We start from the raw sequence: 20613 nt of genomic DNA on the forward strand, positions 1-20613 counted from the left end.
CATATGGATATTTTAAAGTGTCTTAATATTGTATTGGAGTCCCCTACAGCAGGTTTAAATGCATCTAAGGTCAGAAAACATTGTACTTTTCTCAGAAAAATACATTTAATAATATTTGCTAAGTTCGGAGCAAACCCCTCCCCCTTCCATAAGCGTGCTCTGCTCTGATTGGTCAGCTGGACAAGGCCGTTGTGATTGGCACAGAGAGGAGTCCTTGAGCCAGTTGGTCAGCTTTACCATTGACAAAGCACCTTTACATAAAACAATAATAGAGAGCTCCAATCCGTTCGTATAATGAGATAAAAAGATGCTGTGTATTAACTTTTAATCAGAACGCAGTACAGTTTTATCAGGCACAGCAGCCTGACCTAACCTCTCCCGTATTAGCCCTATAACTCGCCCTGCAGCAAAATAAACAGCAGTTTCACAATGATTATAAAGTCTGTGTGCTACACTACATTCTTTATGATTAAATGAATTAGACGCACTCAGTTGCTTCAGGTCTAATCCACTGAACGCACTTGACTTGACAGTGCGTGTGCTACATCCTTTTACAATCGCGAGATCATAAAACACTGCATTCTGCCAGCAACTTAATGATGCACTAACCTATAGAGACCTCGGTTTGTAACTACACTCTGATTACTATTTAAAAAATTATTATGCTTTAGATCATTCAGTAACAAAAAAAGTTATCAAATTACTGTAACAGAGTACTGCCCAACACTACACATAACTTATCAATCGCGCTTACAGGTTGTGGTTCGGAGAGCTTGTTAGTCCAAATTAAGAAGATTAAAAGCCAACGAAGATAACAGCCGAGATTAGACATTCAGTCCTTGGTAATATGACACACACACAACAAAAGGTTTGAATAGTATTTCTGTGGAGAGACACAGCGTCTTCTTAAACATTATGCTAACACACTAACTAGCAGGAGTGTTTGTGGGCAGGTGAGAATGTTGGCATTTCGCAGGCAGGTTTATGCAATATCTTTATTTATCATGCATGTTTCTGATTAACAATTTTGCAGATTATTGCAGGATTTCAATTGTGAACATTTTAGTCGCACATGGTTTTCATGTATATGACCGTACTAGCACACACATATGAATGCCTTCTCTCTCGTGTGAATCCTCATGTGGTTTCCTTTACATGTTAGTCATTTTCCACACATTTGAATGGTTTCTGTCTTTTGTGAATTCTCAGGTGAATCTTAAGAGTTCCTTTTTGTGTGAAGCTCTTGCCGCACAGTTTGCAGGTATACGGCCTCTCTCCAGTGTGAAGCCTCATGTGATTGCTGATGCTATTTTTATAACGAAACCTCTTTCCACACTGTTCACATGCGAACAACTTCTCTCCATTGTGATTTTTCATGTGGTGATTAAGGGTTTTTTTGTGTCTGAAACTCTTTCCACACAGAGAGCAAATATAAGGTTTCTCTCCCGTGTGAACTTTCATGTGGACTTCAAGGCTTTGTTTATCAGTGAAACTTTTTCCACACTTTCGGCAGGTGAAAGATTTCTCTTGAATGTGAATTTTCATGTGGTAATTAAAGGTGTTTTTATGTGCAAAACACTTTACACATTGGGTGCAAATGTAAGGTTTCTCTCCAGTGTGAGTTCTCATGTGGACTTTAAGGTTTCCATTTTGAGTGAAACTCTTTCCACACTCTTGGCAGGTGAAAGATCTCTCTCTAGTGTGAACTTTCATGTGATTCCTGAGGTTTAGTTCGGCTGTGAAGCTCTTTCCACACTCATGGCAGGTGAACGGCTTCTCTCCAGTGTGAACCATCATGTGGACTTTAAGATTTCCTTTTTGAGAGAAACTTTTTCCACACTGTTGGCAGGTGAACGGCTTCTCTCCAGTGTGAACTCTCATGTGATTCCTAAAGTTAAGTTTGGTTGTGAAGCTCTTTCCACACTGTTGGCAGGAGAACCGCTTCTCTCCAGTGTGAACTCTCATGTGGAGTACAAGTTTTTTTTTCTTACTAAAACACTTTCCACACTGAGAGCAAGTGAATGAATCATTTGATTTGGTCATCTGAACTCTTTTTTCTGAGATCTTCTTAGTGGATTTTCCCTTAGTCGTGAAATCATGATGATTATTGTCTTCCTTCTCATTCGGTTTCTGACTGTCCTCTTTCAGCACTTTGAGGTCTAAAATGAAAAAAAGACAAAATACAAGTTTGACTTCACAAAGCTTCATAAATCAATAAAAACAACAACATGTTAGATACTACACACACTAATCTACTAAAATAAGAGTTTTCTCAGAATCCATCATTATTCTGAACATTTCACCTTTAAAACAAGTCCACAAAAAAATAAAAAAATAAAACCGTAGTCTAAGAAAGCTGACAGTTATCAAACCCATTATCACATGACCCAGGAGAAAAGACAAATCCCAAATTTAATAATAAAAAAAAGGTGTCCTCCTCTCAACTATGTTCAGTGTTGAAGAGAAAGTGAAGTGACATTCAGCCAAGTATGGTGACCCATACTCAGAATTTGTGCTCTGCATTTAACCCATCCGAAACGCACACACACAGAGCAATGAACACACACACACACACACACACTGTGAGCACGCAGCCATTTATGCTGCGGCGCCCGGGGAGCAGTTGGGGGTTCGATGCCTTGCTCAAGGGCACCTAAGTCCCCCCCACCCACAATTCCGTCCAGCCCGAGACTAGAACCCACGACCCTTCGATTGGGAGTCCAACCCTCTAACCATTAGGCCACGACTTCCCCTAAGAGTAAACAGTATTGCAGTCAGGAATTATGCCAATTCATAGTACAGAAACCTTCCTTACCATGTTCCTCACTATAGTTATCTTTCTTTTAGTGCTATTAGATCAATCAACAACATAGACCACAACATTCTCTTGCATAGCATTAACAATATATGATTAAACATGGATAAGATCCTATCTGCCAGACTGCCATTACATGTATGTGAATAGACGTCTCAAACACAAGTATGGTGTACCACAGGGCTCTGTATTAAGTCCTCTGATTTTTTCTGCTTCACTTGTTTATGTTGGACATTATCATTAGATTTTGCAGTTATGACAATGATTATTCAGTTTCATATTTTCTCACAACCTGACAAAACATCAGAGGGTTTGATGATGAATGACGGAATAGCTAGTAATATTTTCTATAAAATTGTAAAAACAAAAGATATTAAAGGGATAATATAATTTGTAGGTGAACTATCCCTTAAATAAAAAATAAAAAAAATAAAAAAATACATAAGGTGCTAGAACTCAATTTGGATACTGTTATGACATTTTCTACATATAAGAACCCAGGTGTTGTGTTGACAGCTGCAATTTGACGGTTTGCCATTTGTAAAAAGCAAAGTGAAATGCTTCCCGGAACCAGGAAGTAACAGGCCACTAGAGGACTCCATGAGAACCACATGGTTAAAACTGTTAAGTTATCTACGAGAAACACAGTGGCGTTTCGTTACTGAATGATTCAGCTTATAAATAATTTGAAACCACTGCTCACTCATTAAGACTTGCATTTTTTTTCATTCAATTGCATTTATGGTTTTAGTTTTTAGTAATTCATTTAAAAATACTCAAGATATTACTTACACAATTGTACCTGCTGTGTAAATGCCACTCATGACCAGCAACATACAATGGGCCTAATTTATAAAACACAGATTGTTGTTCATAATGCTGTTCTAATGTACATTTTTGGAATCCTTTAATGTTTTCATATTTTCAAAATGTTGGTACACAAAAAATTACAACTGCCATTAATCATGTGTAAATGGTATGTAAAACACCTGAAAATTTATTTTACTGTTTTTTGGCAAACTGGTAACTTCTTTTTGATAACACTATATGTACCATAATATTTCATGAGTTTGTTTGCCCATATGCTATGCAATATTTAGGCTACTGATGTGAAAATTAATTTGCTTGCTGTTAGGGACTTCAACTCTAGCTCTGATTAACTACTGCTTGGAAAATGGCAAGATATTTAAATTGTGTTGATGGAGGAATGCTAAAACCATGGATGCCAGAGCAAGATGAGCACTGCTTATGTGCTCCGGCAGTTAAAGGGGTCATATGGTGCTGCTAAAAAGAACATTATTTAATGTATTTGGTGTAATGCAATGCGATTATGGTTTAAGGTTCAAAAACATTATTTTCCACATAAAGTACATTATTGTTTCTCTTCTTTGTCCCACTTTTCTGAAACGCATAATTTTGCATAAAAAGCAAGGTATGCTCTAAGGGAACAAGTGTTATGTGTACGGGAAAATCTCCTTTTTTCATTCTGCTGCAGCCTGATTTTTTCATGTTTGTGTAGCTGCACAAACCAATAGCGCTTCGACCTGCCAGAAGGGCCCGTAGCACCATTCATCAGATCATTCGACTGAAGCTGGTCAAATATTTGCGCAGCTTGTTGTGCGGCAAGTGACATAACTAATTGACATAACATAAGTGACATAACATTATCTCAGGGAACGGAGGCTACGTTAAGTAAACGAATGTGTTTCCATTCGAACATTCACTCTGATTCTGTGTGTGGGGATGATTCCAATCACATCACACAAATAGCAACAATCACATGCTGCTCTGCAAGCCCAGTGTTAGAGCACTAAAGAGGTCCCTAACGGACTTGAACATTATCTTGCCCTGAGCTTAGCTGAGGGCTTGAGAAACTACTTCCCACAAGGGAGGTTAGACAGATAGACTTCGCTCCTGCACAGATCTCACTGATAGATATGCCGCTTGACCAAACCCATGAAGAGGCCATTCCCCTTGTGGAGTGGGCTCTTACACCAATAAGGCATTCCAATCCTTCAGATGCATAAGCCAAACCTATTGCATCAATAATCCATCAAGACAGTCTCTGCTTTGTATGTTGCAGACCCTTCTGGCAGCCTCCAAAGAAAATAAACAGACTGCCTGAACACTCAAAACTCAAGACATGAAGCGCTGACTGACAGCACTTGCAAGTCACCCACTCGCTTTACCGATGCCAAAGCAAAGAAAAGGGCCATTTTAAGTGAGAAGGGCTGCACGTATAAATAGACATGTAAAAAGACAGTATATATAATTTCTAATCAGTAATTATGTCCCCACTGGATGCAACAAATGCCTCATTTGTAATCCTTTTGAATCTTCTCCGTTTTCCATTTTCCTGAAACCTGATTTGTTCATGTTTGTGTAGCTGCACAAACCAATGGCACTTTGACCAGCCAGAAAGGGTGAGGCCAACTGCTATACAAGATCAATTCTCCTTCAGCGATGAAGATCTCTCTTCACTTACTCTACTGCAAAGAAGCTGTGGAAAAGCTCCAGCTCTTCTCAGCACCATGAAAGAAGCCGAGGAAGATCTCTGCAGGCATCCGGAGAATAAAGAGAAAATTTTGTAAAGCAAATTTCAGTATGTAATTTCAAATGTTGCGCTGCGAGTGTGGCTCATTCAAGAAGCTGTTCAACAATGAATACGGACACAGTGAGTGCGCCGTTTGTCTAGGCTGTGCCCATGCAGAGGCTGCAATGGCTGATGGCTTGTGCTCTTTATGTGAGAGTATTTTTTAATAGTCAGGACCAGCCAGACTATTAAAAAAAGTGCAACTTATAGTCTGGAAAATACGGTATTTGCCCCAAGGATTGGTTTTTGACTTTCAGATCCACATAGCCCACGGTCATAGAGATTTGCCCATGGTCCATGAGATTTGAGTTCCAGAGAGTGGCCTATCAGTATGCAGTCCTTCCGTTTGGACTGTCCCTGGCCATCTCTCACCTACACTCGCAGGTTGTCTTGTTTCATTAATTCGCCTTGCTTGGCCCTGTTTCATTAATTCATAAAGCCTCTCACCTCACATTACATGGCCTCGGCAGCCATTCTGGGAATACTGAGATGAGTTTTAGAAACAATTCAACTAGGCTACTTGCTGCTGTTCGCTCACAGACCACCAAATCTCTGTTCCAGACAACAAAGCTATTGTTCTCTGGCAAGAGGTGCTGTGGAAATAGTGCCTCCAGCGAACAGTGAGTCAGGCTTTTTCAGCCTCTGTTTCCTCGTTCAAAAGTGAGAGGGTGGGCTTAGACCCATTCTAGATCTCAAATATCTGAATAGCTCCCTTATACGCTGGTTGTTCAAGATGATGATGGTCCAAAAAATGATTGCGCATACCGTATTTTTCGGACCCAAGTATAAGTCGCATCAGTCCAAAAATGTCATGACAAGAAAAAAAAAAATATATATATATATAAGTCGCACTGGACTATAAGTCCCATTTATTTAGAAACCAAAAACCAAGAGAAAACATTTCCATCTACAGCCACGAGAGGGTGCTCTATGTTTTCAGGGAGAGGCTACAGGAGCACTGAGCAGCATAGAGGGCCCTCTCGCCACTGAAGACAGTGTTTTCTCTTGGTTCATGTCAAATTAATTTTGATAAATAAGTCCCACCTGACTATAAGTCACAGGACCAGCCAGACTATTAAAAAAAGTGCAACTTATAGTCTGGAAAATACGGTATTTGCCCCAAGGATTGGTTTCTCTTCATGCTTTATATGTTACCCTTGGGAAATATCATCAGGAAACATGATGTTAGCTTTCACTGTTATGCTGATGACACTCAGCTCTATATTTCTTCACAGCCCGGTGAAACACACCAATTTGAAAAAGTATTGGAATGCATAGTCATTATAAAAAACTGGATGACGAGTAATTTCTAAATTTCTGCTAAATTTAGGAAAAACAGAGGTGTTAATTATAGGACCTAAAAACTCTGCATGTATTAACATAACACTAAGACTTTATGGGTGCTCTGTTAATTGTTCGTCATCAGCTAGGTGTGCTATTTGATAGCAATCTTTCCTTAGAAAGTCACATTTCTAGCATTTGTAAAACTGCATTTTTCCATCTCAAAAATAGATCTAAATTACGGCCTATGCTCTCAATGTCAAATGCAGGAATGTTAATCAATGCATTTATGACCTCAAGGTTAGATTATTGTAATGCTTTACTGGGTGGTTGTTCTGCACGCTTAGTAAACAAACTACAGCTAGTCCAAAATGAAGCAGCAAGAGTTCTTACTAGAACCAGGAAGTATGACCATATTAGCCCGGTCCTGTCCACACTGCACTGGCTCCCTATCAAACATCGTATAGATTTTAAAATATTGCTTATTACTTATAAAGCCCTGAATGGATTAGCACCTCAGTATTTGAATGAGCTCCTTTTACATTATAATCCTCTACGTCCGCTGCGTTCTCAAAACTCAGGCAATTTGATAATACCTAGAATATCAAAATCAACTGCAGGCTATTTCCTATTTGGAGCCTAAACTCTGGAATAACCTACCAAACATTGTTCGGGAGGCAGACACACTCTTGCAGTTTAAATCTAGATTAAAGACCCATCTCTTTAACCTGGCATACACATAACATACTAATATGCTTTTAATATCCAAATCTGTTAAAAGGATTTTTAGGCTGCATTAATTAAACTGGATAAAGTAAACCGGAACCAGGAACAATTCCCATAACACCCGATGTACTTGCTACATCATCAGAGGAATGGCATCTACGCTAATATTTGTCTGTTTCTCTCTTGTTCCGAGGTCACCGTAGCCACCAGATCCAGTCTGTATCCAGATCAGAGGGTCACTGCAGTCGCCCGGATCCAGTACGTATCCAGACCAGATGGTGGATCAGCACCTAGAAAGGACCTCTACATCCCTGAAAGACAGCGGAGACCAGGACAACTAGAGCCCAGATACAGATCCCCTGTAAAGACCTTGTCTCAGAGGAGCACCAGGACAAGACCACAGGAAACAGATGATTCTTCTGCACAATCTGACTTTGCTGCAGTCTGGAAATGAACTACTGGTTTCGTCTGGTCAGAGGAGAACTAACCCCCAACTGAGCCTGGTTTCTCCCAAGGTTTTTTCTCCATTCTGTCACCGATGGAGTTTCGGTTCCTTGCCGCTGTCGCCTCTGGCTTGCTTAGTTGGGGTCACTTCATCTACAGCGATATCATTGACTTGATTGCAAATAAATGCACAGACACTATTTAAACTGAACAGAGATGACATCACTGAATTCAATGATGAACCGCCTTTAACTATCATTTTGCATTATTGACACACTGTTTTCCTAATGAATGTTGTTCAGTTGCTTTGACGCAATGTATTTAGTTTAAAGTGCTATATAAATAAAGGTGACTTGACTCTACTTGATAGATGAGTCACAGGGAAGATCTCCGCTGAGTTCATAACGGTCTTAGATTTATACAGAATTAAATGCCACCTACCAGCCAATCAGAAATAAGAATATTTTTCTCAGGTTCCTATAGACCCCTTAAACACCTACGTCACTGTGACGTCACTGCTCTAGCTGGAGGCAAAACATAAATCAGAACTCATAGCAGATGCGCTAAAAGTTTTAAGTTTTGTCTTTAAAATGTCTTCTTGTTGTGTTTTTGGCTGCCAGAATAGAAGGAACAGCACTTTTGTTTCAAAATCCCGGCAGACATTCCTTCACAGAAATCAAGAATACAATTGTAGTTGAATGCAAAAGGGCGTACAGACTGGACTGAGATGATAATAAATAATGCTTGTATTTGCAGTGCACACTTCATATCAGGTAAAATAATCTATGGATATGAACTGGTGTGTTGTGGGTGGTGATGGCGCAGTGGATAAGACGTATGCCATTGGTCGGAGAGACTTGGGTTTGAATCCACTGTGAGACACCAATGTGTCCCTGAGCAAGACACTTAACCTCTAGTTGCTCCAGAGGCATGCGACCTCTGACATATACAGCAATTGTAAGTCGCTTTGAATAAAAGCGTCAGCTAAATGTAATGTAATGTGTGTTGGATTTATCTAGTTAATCAGCAAGTTTCTGTTTTATAGGTGAAAAGTTGACAACCCTCAGCGCACTATAGTTTAAATGTTAAACAAACACACAGTGATAGATGTGTGTGTCTTCCTTTGATTGGTCTCTTAAAATAATACACATTGCTAATCATAGTTAGCCCAGTGCTAGGTTACATTAGAAAATTAGCCAAACCACCCAAAAGTAATTCATATGGCCGTATGGCATATGGGTCAGGTAGCCTGCTTCCATCCGCAAGAGTTTATTTCAAAAATAGCTGTCACGGGACAGGGACTGTACATATTCAGAGAGGTGCTAACCTTCTTCTGCATCCATGTTTAATAAATCCCTCCAAAAAACGTGCTAGCATACACATGTCAACATTGCGTCCGTGCCTCTTTTTGCCTCCAGCTAAGCCCCGCGCACCCGGAGACGTTGCAATGTTTACAAACTTTTAAGGGGTCTATATTTATGTTCAGAAAGAACATATACATTACCATTAAAGTTAAATTACTGAAGTATTTCCCCTCTCTACGTTTAAGGCTCTGAATATTGTTAGCTTCCTTGTGCATCGTACAAAAATATTATAAAAATGTTTTGATGAAAACAAATGTTTTTACCTGTTTGTGTCTCAGTCTCTTCATATTTCAGACTGAATACTTCTTCAATCTTCACTTCTCTCTCTTCATTAACTGACTCCATCTTCGTTGGTTTCTCAGTATCTTCAAGTTTGACTGTGAATGTTTCTTCAATCTTCATGTCCTCAGTCTCCTCTTTAATAAACTCCATCTTTGTAATAGTGTCTGTCTCAGTCTCTTCCTGTTTGACTCTGAATGTGTCTTCAATCTTCACTTCTCTCTCCTCTTTAACTGACACCATCTCTGTTTGTTCCTCAGTATCTTCATGTTTGACTCTGAATGTGTCTTCAATCTTCACGTCTTCTCTCTCCTCTTTAATAAACTCCATCTTTGTAATAGTGTCTGTCTCAGTCTCTTCATGTTTGACTCTGAATATTTCTCCAGTCTTCACTTCTTCTCTCTCCTCTTTAACTGACACCATCTCTGTTTGTTCCTCAGTCTCTTCATGTTTGACTCTGAATGTGTCTTCAATCTTCACGTCTTCACTCTCCTCTTTAACTGACACCATCGCTGTTTGTTCCTCAGTCTCTTCATGTTTGACTCTGGATGTGTCTTCAATCTTCACGTCTTCTCTCTCCTCTTTAATAAACTCCATCTTGATAATGACGTGTCTCAGTCACTTCAGCGGGAGTTTTTCTGTGTTTAAGATCAGAATAATTAGCAGTCAGAAAGAACCCAATCTAAATCTCTGGGTGTGTCTCAATAAGCTCTAGTTCAGTAGTCACCACACTAGTAAGGGAGTCAGTCAGAGTGAGAATTAAGGACCTTAAATCACATGATTTGCTAATAAACACTTACAAACGAATGCTACAAATTGATAACAGAATGCAAGTCAAACCAGTTTATATTGAGATAATTTCACTCCTTTAATTGACAGTGTTTGGTTCTCAGTTGAGTTTGAGCTGTGTTTCTCCTCACTAGTGCCTATATACAATCACCTAAAGGATTATTAGGAACACCTGTTCAATTAAATAAACCAATCACATGGCAGTTGCTTCAGTGCATTTAGGGGTGTGGTCCTGGTCAAAACAAAAAAGAGGCTACAATTTGCACGAGCTCACCAAAATTGGACAGTCGAAGACTGGAAAAATGTTGCCTGGACTGAGTCTCTGATGATTTCTTTTGAGACATTCAGATGGTAGAGTCAGAATTTGGCGTAAACAGAATGAGAACATGGATCCATCATGTCTTGTTACCACTGTGCAGGCTGGTGGTGGTGCTGGTGTAATGGTGTGGGGGATGTTTTCTTGGCACACTTTAGGCCCCTTAGTGCCAATTGGGCATCGTTTATGTTGGTTTCTTGAATATGACAATGAGTTCACTGTACTAAAATGACCCCCACAGTCACCAGATCTCAACCCAATAGAGCATCTTTGGGATGTGGTGGAACGGGAGCTTCGTGTCCTGGATGTGCATCCCACAAATCTCCATCAACTGCAGGATGCTATCCTATCAATATGGGCCAACATCTCTAAAGAATGCTTTCAGCACCTTGTTGAATCAATGCCACATAGAATTAAGGCAGTTCTGAAGGTGAAAGGGGGTCAAACACAGTATTAGTATGGTGTTCCTAATAATCCTTTAGGTGAGTGTACAAGTGCCTTATATTTGTTAATTACACGGCTCTTTGGAATACTTGATTCTGATTGGTCGGTTGTAACATTCTGAGCTACGTTATCCCTGGATAACAACCTGTAAATGTAAATAACACAGGCTCAGCCAATGAAACATTAAAACTTGATTCAAAATGGTGTTCAATTGTTTAATTAAGTCATCCTGGTATCGCGGACTCATTCTCATTTCATACAAACCCAGCTGCTGCCATTATTGCTGCGATTATATTTGTACACTGTAATGTATTACAAGAGAACTAACAAACTGGTAAGGTTTCTTAATTATTTTATTGCCTTAATTATTTTGTGGTGAAATGTTGTGTAATACGTGGTTTGCCTGCACCGCTTCCCTTACATTTTGTTTGAATATGCCACTTGCCGCTGTCTTCACAGAAGCTTTGTTTTCAAATATTTCAACTCAATATTATGAGTCTAATTATTAATGTGGCAAGTAGCCGTGTAATAAGCGTGATAATGTACATCTAGCCGGTTGTTCTCGCATAGCATTTTACAATATTTTCACCATGATACTTATTCTAAAATCTACAGGTATATGTTAAATATTATCATCATTAACAACAATCATTTTGCTGCTTTATTAAGCTGAAACAATTCCTATTGGTTGTTTTACTTAATTACTTCGATCATGATTTGTTTTTATTCTTATAATAGTTTCAAAGTGTTTTCTGAAATATACACTGGTTTTATGTGCAGTAGGAATGGCTGAAAAACTAAATTGGAGTTTTGTACACCAATATGATCAATATTTGTATTCTATTCAAATGTAATAATAATTTCAGCTAGTGGGGAAAGAGGCTTTGGTCTTCTCTCCTGAGGCCAGAAGAGCACATCGAGCTAACTACTGATGTGGACGATGTGGGTAATAAAATCAGCTCTTTGTATTTTTGGGCCGATTTGTGATCTCAGATATACAGCGAGGAAAATAAGTATTTAACACATCAGCATTTTTTATCAGTTAGGGGATTTCTAAGTGGGCTGTTAACACAAAATGTCCATCAGATGTAGCCATCAAGCCAAATATTGAATTCACACAAAGAAATCAGAACATTTACTTATACAAGTTGAGTCATAATAAATAAAGTGAAATGACACTGGGAATAAATATTGAACACACTTTAATACTTCATAGAAAAGCCTTTGTTGGTGATTACAGCTTCTAGGCTCTTGTATAGAGAGACTAGTCGTCTGCATTGCTCAGGAGTGAATCTGGCCCGTTCTTACACACAAATGGTCTTTAAATCTCTTTTATGAACTTTGATCTTCAGTTCTCTCCATCGGTTTTCTATGGGATTTAGGTCAAGTGATAGACTGGGCCATTCAAGCATTTGGATTTTCTTTCTTTGAAACCACTTCATTGTTTCCTTGGCCTTGTGTTTGGGATCATTGTTTTGCTGTAATGTCCACCCTCTACTGGTTGTTTTTAAAGCTTTACATAATTTGTCTCCTAACTATATTTCCAATCTTATAGAGCCCTACATTTCAGTTAGGTCTTTAAGATCGTCAAATCAACTATTGCTAGTTACTCCTCAGTCCAAAAAGAAGTCAAAAGGTGATCGTGCTTTCTCAGTATCAGGCCCAAAACTGTGGAACAATCTCCCTCTTTATATTCGACAAGCTCCATCAGTGGAGGTCTTTAGGTCTCAGCTTAAGACTTATCTGTTTAGCTTGGCTTTTTAACTAGTTCTTGTCTAATTCTGTATTTTTAAATTTGTATGTCTACTTTGTTTTTATTTTCACAATGTGAAGCACTTTGGGCAACGAAGTTATGTATAAATGTGCTATACAAATAAATTGAAATTAAAAATTGACATTTTCATCTTTCTGGTAGATGGCAGCAGATTTTTATCCAGAATGTCCTGGTAAATTTCTTCATTCATCCTGTCTTCAATAATATGAAGTCTGCCAGAACCCCTTGGTGAAAAGCCAAGCCCCGCTTCCACCCCCAAACTTAACTGGTTCTTGGGGTGGTGGGCAGTGCCATTTCTTCTCCAAACATGGTGTGTAGAATGATGGCCAAATGGTTTTCTTTGAAACAGCAGTAGCTGCGGATACAAGGTCTTCCTGAAGTTCTGCACGAGAACTCTCCTGATTATTCTTTGAACTCCTCGGACAGGGATCTTACATGGAGCATCTGATCGTAGCTGGTTTATGGTGAACTGATGCTCTTTCCATTTCCAGATAATGGCCCCCACAGTGCTCACAGGAACACCCAGCATTCTGGAAATGCACCTATAACTTCTCAACGATAAGAGTATGAAGATCTTGAGAGAGCTCTTTGCTTTTACCCATCATGCAGTCTTTCCAGTGTGCCTCCTGGGTAATGAGAAGCCTTTATAGGCCATCAATTAGGACTAAAGCAGCTGATATCAATTAGTACTGACAGGGGACAGGGTTTCTCTCTCAATACTGACAGATCTCAGGTGATCTCCTGGCTTTCTATGCCATTTTGCACCTTGCTATCTTCTAGTGTTCAATACTTATTCCCGGTATCATTTCACTTTATTCTTTATTATGACTCTGATTTCTTTGTGTGAATTCAATATTTGGCTTGATGGCTACATCAGATGGATATTTTATGTCAACAGCCCACTTAGAAATCCCAATACTGATAAAAAATGCTGATGTGTCAAATACTTTAAATGAATTTAAAAATAAATGTTAAAGCATTTGAATTTAATCTTTGAGTTAGATTGTTTTACATTTAAGTATAGTACAGTGTTGTTACTTTTGTGATAACACATTTTAATTTAAACTAAGTTTCCATTTACCTGTATGTAAGCACAGTGTAGTGCTAGGGGGGGGGGGGTGAAATGCTATTTGATGCATACTGAGTTTTTTACACTGTTAAAGAGTTGGATTCCCATGCTAAACATGGACAAAGTTTCAAAAATTAAGTTGTACGTTTGAAGGAGTTTTTTTTTGGAGTTATGAAGGATGCAGTACTACTCTATAGGTACTCAAGATTAACAGGATATTGAGTGAAAACGAGCATTTCACCCCCCCTTTAATGTTCAAACAGTATTTACCATGGTAAAGTGGCTGACAACAATAAATATTCTTATTAGAATAAAACTGCCTCATTTTTTTAACTGTAGAGCTGTAGCTGAATAGTTTGGCCTACTACGCTGCTGAAATTTAATGTGGGTTAATAACAAATATTTTCTGAGTGGTACTTGGTATAAAAAGTTTGAGAACCAATGGTTTAAAGAAATGGTATAAAATGAAATCCTGCTTTTTAAGAACTTTTCAGTAAATCATTTCTTCTTTCCCCTTGTAGAGTCATCGAGGATCCAGCTTGTTCTTGAAACATTGGTAAGAAATTGTTCATCTGCTACATTGCACTGTCACTTCTGCTAGAGATCGTGATAGAGGTTGTGATTGGACTTGTTTTACTACACTGTAATGCTAGTGTTCTGATTAAAATGGAGTAACTGGGCGATCTGAAAACACTGCTTGTGAATAATTTGTGCATATTGTAAACTTTCATCTGAATACATTTAATAAAGGTATAATGAATAGTGTCTTGTTTCCAACCTCACTGTTACTGAACTGTAAAATGAAAATATTGTGTGAGGGGGCATTTACTATTCCCTGCCAAAATATGCCAAATCATTTTATAAAAAACCTTTAAATATTATTGTATTTATGTTGATATTCAACATGTTTTTAAGAATACATCCATACACAAATACTGCAGGATAAAGTTTGGGATTATATTCATCTGTTTTATACAGTATGTTTCCAAATTAAAACTGCTGTTTTATAATTTTGAGCATGTGGTAGTTTATTGAAGTTGATGGTAAAGCCATTGCTTAATGCTGCCAGTCATTATATTGTTAGCCTTTCTCATGTAAATGCAAACTCGGCTCTAATTGATCGTACAGTTGTGTATTTACCCCGGGTGAAAGGTAGGACGGTCAATCTATGTCACAATATCAACCTTGATCCCATTTGGAAAATCGAAAGGTCCTTCCTTCCCCGGTCCCTGACGTTGTTTCAATGTTGAAATGCCGGCTGGGACGTGATATCACCCCTTACATAAAATTGACTGAATGCGCGCTGTCCTGATATCAACACTTCAGAGGATTCAAAACACAGACCTTTCTCCAGCTGAACCACAGCCGCGGGAGCGCGCGGGACTATGACGTCACGACGTCCCACCAAAATAAAAGCTTTCTTCGCGCGCGCCGTTAAGGAAGCAATTATATTTATAATATAACGTTTACTAATATATTGTCATAATTTCACAATGAACCTCCAAATGAATGTAGAAACAAAATAAACATGGTATACTTTAAATATTTAATGACATCCCTTTACAAAGTCTCATTATTAACAAATATTAATACTGCTGAACTCTATGAAATACATCTTCATCCCAAATTTAGCCATTAATTATAGCCATTCAACATGACAGTATAATTATTTATCTGAATGTGTGTTATTTAACTGAAAAATACTATAAAAAATATAAACTGTATAGGGATAAACTATATATATATTAATCTTTATTCAAGCAACAAAAGTTAATCAGCGACTAGAGCAGTGGTTCCCAACCTTTTTTAACTCGTGGCCCACACAACCAAACACATATGTTTGAGCAGCCCACTGCGAAACAATGAACTGACCCCACTATTGTTGGGTTAATAACTTAGTACTCCGAAGCCAGATTGTTAACTGTATTTATTGAATGAACCAGAGCTGTGCGATATGAAAAATGTATTTGATCAATTTTGCAATTTTAATTTTAATCACAATTTTGACACACACCGATATGCTTTACAGTCATAAATGCATTCAGGATGAATTTGAAACATATTTCCAAAAGAAAACCAATTATAGCTTTATCAAAAAGTTTTAACATCTTTAGAACAGACATAAGTCAAAATAATCACTATAGTAAAGGTGTAACAACATTTATAGACTTATGAATATGTGTGTGTGTATATATATATAGGCAAAAAATCTTATGACAAAAAACATAAATAAATAAATCCCGTGTCCAGGGACTTTTTTTCTTTTTTCTCATGCTGTGTTCATAGAGCTCATTAATTATAGCAGTGCCTCAGGTGTTGAAATAGATTTGTTATACATTATACAGGTTCACACATACTCCGATTGCAGGTTGTATACTGTATGTGTAAGCGTGTGCAGCGAGAACGCATTAATGTGACGCGAGAGCACATTAAAATAATGCACGAGCGCAAATCTCTCTGTTCGGACGCAGGTTTCCTTTGCTCTGTCACAAAACCAGTCGTGTTTGCTCAGATACACGCTGTTCTGTGGAGAGAGTGTCCGCACTTAAAACTTGTCTCCTTTCTTAAACTGCGTCCTGTGCACTCACAACTCTCTCTTATGCTCATGTGCTACATATAAATTATTCTCACACGTTTTTATTTCTAGTCTTATACCACATGCAGTGTGAACGCTCTGATCCGTCAACATGGGCTCAGAATAAAGGCACATCACAGACGATAGCTGTGTCCCAAAGTTGAGTGTGCACACTTTGAAGGCCACGGACTTCGAACACCAGGTCTGAAGGCGTTTCTCAATGACAAGGAAACTTCTTTGGCAGGACTGGTCCTTCCGAGTCACTTCCTTCAGAGGCTAGGCTCCTCTTCAGCATTCGGAGAACACGTAAAGGAACAGGCTAGCAAGTGCACGTCCTTGCGTCATTACGTCAGTGAAAAGCTCTGTTTGAATAACACTGTGAATGGTTTAATGGTATAATATTATTGTTAAATTACTTTGAACAAGATAACTAGTTATTCATAAAAGAAATGCCAGTGAAACAATCAATTGTTAAATGACAGGTCCGGTTCAGTTAGCCATCAAAAACGTAATTTGTATTTGTATAATTTACAATATCAGTATGGTAGTATTTTGTACTGGCATTTAAACGTTAAACTTTACTTATATTTACTACAGTCATAACAGCTGTTTGTTAATGTAAATAAAAACCATTAACGCTCCGACTACGCTAACGTTCGACATTTTTGAATTTCTGAAAAAGATAGCAAAGCTGCGCGCATAGGATTGTGGGTGATTTGAGAGCGCGAAGGATACACATATGCATCCTTTCCTGTGTATGGGATATTCTTCGAACGAAGGACTCAGTCCTTGGTTGAAATTCTGAGGATCCTCGACATTAGAACAGTCCTTCGACGGATGTAGCATCCTCGAAATACTGGCTTCTGAGAAATGCCTTCAGAAGTGCACGAAGGGCCCTATGAAGTGCGTGTGATGCTTCGCCTTCGCAGGATTTCCTAATTCCGCCACCAGCTGTTCTCCTGAGAGGAGAGCTGACATCCTGGCACATTTATAAAAGTTCTGGAGCCAGCATTGTTCATATTTGTTTTTATGTTCTAATTGAGGAGATGGGGGGAATGTTTCACCCACGGTGGCGCCGGGTGATGTATCTCAGGCTTAGCCGAGACCGAGGACCGTGTTTGCTGTGTTCTTGCCGAATTACAACTTTAAATGAATGTATTACGTTTGAACTAACTTGAATAATGTAATGATACATATGAAAACACACACACACACACACATAGTAGCGGTTCAAATGCTGACTGATATCTGACTAAGGTGTGCTTTTAAAATAGTTTATTGTCTTGACCATGGTGAACTTATTTAGAAAGGTTTTCAATCCTGATTTTAGGCAGTTATGTAACCATAAAGATAAAACTGAGTAAATGAAATCAAATGGAGCACTTTTGTTCAGCTCAGTGTTCGGTGGCAGCTGTGAGAGCTGAACAGTGCTGTGTTTGACCGGTCCGAGTCCTTCAGATGTAGCCTGTGATATGAGTTGCAGCTGTAGTTAGCTGCAATTTCTTTATTTTCTGACAATTAATGTTAGTTTAATTCTCTAAATGACCAGTGGGGGACTTTAACAAAGCACATTCATTAAGTACATTACATTAAACTACCCAGCAGTATATTAAGTAGGCGACTTTAAATTTACTAACCTTGAACATATTCAGAAGTAAAATGCAACATACACAAAACCATTCTGATAAGTTTTTTCAGAACAACACATACTTCTGCTTTTACTCTCCATGCCTTATTACAGTATATTACAGTATGCAAGATAATACATTTAACTTAAAGGGACTGTTCATCCAGAAATTAAAAATCAATAATTTACTCACTCTCAAGTTCCTTTATACATTTCTTTGCTCTGCTGAGCCGAAGGAAGATATTTGGAACAGTGTTTGTAACCAGGCAGATCTTACCCCATTGACTACCATTGGAAAATAAAGGTTGTCAATGGGGGTTAAAATTTTGACTGAATTACATTTTTTGGGTGAACTATCCCTTTAACTAAGGTTTCAAATATGATTAGGACATTTCCTCAATGCGTTATTAGTAGTTACTAAACGTATCCTACAGTATCTCAATATTTCTTCTACTATTTACTTTCTCACTACTCTAAACTATTTATTTTTTCCTTCTGTCCCTAAATCAGACCAGACCCCTGTACTGCAGGATAAATCTCAAAGGGTTAGTTCACTCAGATAGTAAAATTATGTCATTAATAACTCTCCCTCATGTCGTTCCAAACATGTAAGACCTCCGTTTATCTTCTGAACACAGTTTAAGATATTTTAGATTCAGTCTGAGAGCTCTCAGTCCCTCCATTGAAGCTGTGTGTACGGTCTACTGTCCATGTCCAGAAAGGTAAGAAAAACCTCATCAAAGTAGTCCATGTGACATCAGAGGGTCTGTTAGAATATTTTGAAGCATGGGAAATACATTTTGGTCCAAAAATAGCAAAAATATGATTTATTCAGCATTGTCTTCTCTTCCGTGTCTGTTGTGAGAGAGAGCTCAAATCAAAGCAGTTTGTGATATCAAACAGTGACTGACTGACCTGCTGTGAAGATGATAACCAAGCCGAGCCACGTGAAGAACCATCATCTTCAGTTCTCTCTTCACATCAGTTCAGTCAGTCACTGTTTGAGTAAATGAATTACTCCGGGATATTGGTTTGTTTGAACTCAGAGGGAGTGTCAGACACATTAAACATGTTAACAGCTTAAGTCACTTGTGGATTAATGCGTATTAGAGACGCGAACAGTTTAAAACAATTCAGTTCGATGAATTGTGACTGAATGATTCGTTCACGAACCGGATATCCAGACTGCTTTGATTTGAACTCTCTCTCACAACAGACACGGAAGAGACTGAGAGCTCTCGGACTAAATCTAAAATATCTTAAACTTTTTTTTAAGGTTTTACGGGTTTGAAACGACATGAGGGTGAGTCATTAATGACATAATTTTACTATCTGTGTGAACTAACCCTTTAATGTCCCAGTGCTGGAAAGGTTTTCAATGATGGTGACACACGGGCTGATTTTCGGCTCAGCAGGGAGGCCCTGACAGTGCTGCTAGATCTTCTGAGAAGTGAAAGCCAACAAGGATGGGGTGCTACAATTGAGACGCTGGTGTTTCTATTCTGGCTGGCGTGTGATACATCATACAGAGTGGTCTCCAGAGTGTTTGACATGCCTCATTCCAATCAGACACTCCCCCTCATCACTCCCTATAAGAGGCCAGTACAAGGGGTGGGAGCCCGGTGCTTTAATGTCCATCATTCCAGGGCACCCTCCATTATAGAGCGTGCTTTTGGGATGATGAAGACTAGATTCAGGGCCATCTTCCTGCCAAGCGCTGGAGGTGCACCACACCTTTGTACCTCACGTAAGTGAATTGCAAAGACATTTAAAAAATCCTGTAAAAGAGTAAACAGATTTATTTTTCTGAAGATGTACTTTTGTTCCCTTTTTTGTACCATTTCAGGTCATAAAAGCCTGTGCCATCCTCCATAACATCTGCCTTGGGGTTGGTGCCATCATGGCCCCGGAGGATGAGGAGATGAGGAGGAGATGCTGAGGAGGAGGATGAGGGGAGCATGCTTTGGACACAGTCAGTGGTGCTCCATGGCGTGACCAGCTGTCTGCAGAGGTGTCTGCCCTGGAGGAGGTACCCGCTGACCACAACTATTTGTAACAGGCAAGACAATTAGGCTATGATGCCGAAGACAAAAACTGATTGGACCATAAAAGTTTCAGCAGTGGGATTCCCACTTCCAAAACCATGAATTTCAGTAAATGTGTATAATCATTTTTTTAAGTTCTCCCTTTCTTTTGTCCTGCAGGGGAGTAACCTTCCTCATTTTTTCCAGAATTGTCCTAAAACGAGAGAAAATGAAAACACTTATTAAACATATTAATATGGGTGCAGTTAGATTAATAGAAAATGTCACAGAAGGACATAAAAAAAATAATGAAGTGCTCCAGTTTGGTTCAAATGTGTAGACATCTTGCGTGATAGCAGTACATAAACACAAAGTGAAAGACTACTGCCTTCTGTACTGGCCGAGTTTTTGGCCCCCGTGAATAAATGGTCATTTTGACCCCTTAATTTGATTAATTAAGCTGTTTGCTCATTGCTCCCTAAAAGCAATTGAA

At 38.7% G+C, this 20613-nt stretch overlaps 1 protein-coding gene across 1 annotated transcript; it reads right to left on the minus strand.

The window, feature by feature from the left end:
- Window positions 1-976: 976 nt before the first annotated feature.
- Window positions 977-15260, minus strand: LOC127967856 (gastrula zinc finger protein XlCGF57.1). Its single transcript, XM_052568604.1, has 3 exons — window positions 15035-15260; window positions 9487-10140; window positions 977-2159 (listed from the first exon to the last, which is right to left on the minus strand). The coding sequence occupies exons 2-3, from the start codon at window positions 10097-10099 to the stop codon at window positions 1159-1161; spliced, it is 1614 nt and encodes a 537-aa protein (XP_052424564.1). The 5' UTR covers window positions 10100-10140; window positions 15035-15260; the 3' UTR covers window positions 977-1158.
- Window positions 15261-20613: the final 5353 nt, after the last annotated feature.

Source organism: Carassius gibelio, chromosome A4, assembly GCF_023724105.1.
Source record: "Carassius gibelio isolate Cgi1373 ecotype wild population from Czech Republic chromosome A4, carGib1.2-hapl.c, whole genome shotgun sequence".
NCBI lineage: Eukaryota > Metazoa > Chordata > Actinopteri > Cypriniformes > Cyprinidae > Carassius > Carassius gibelio.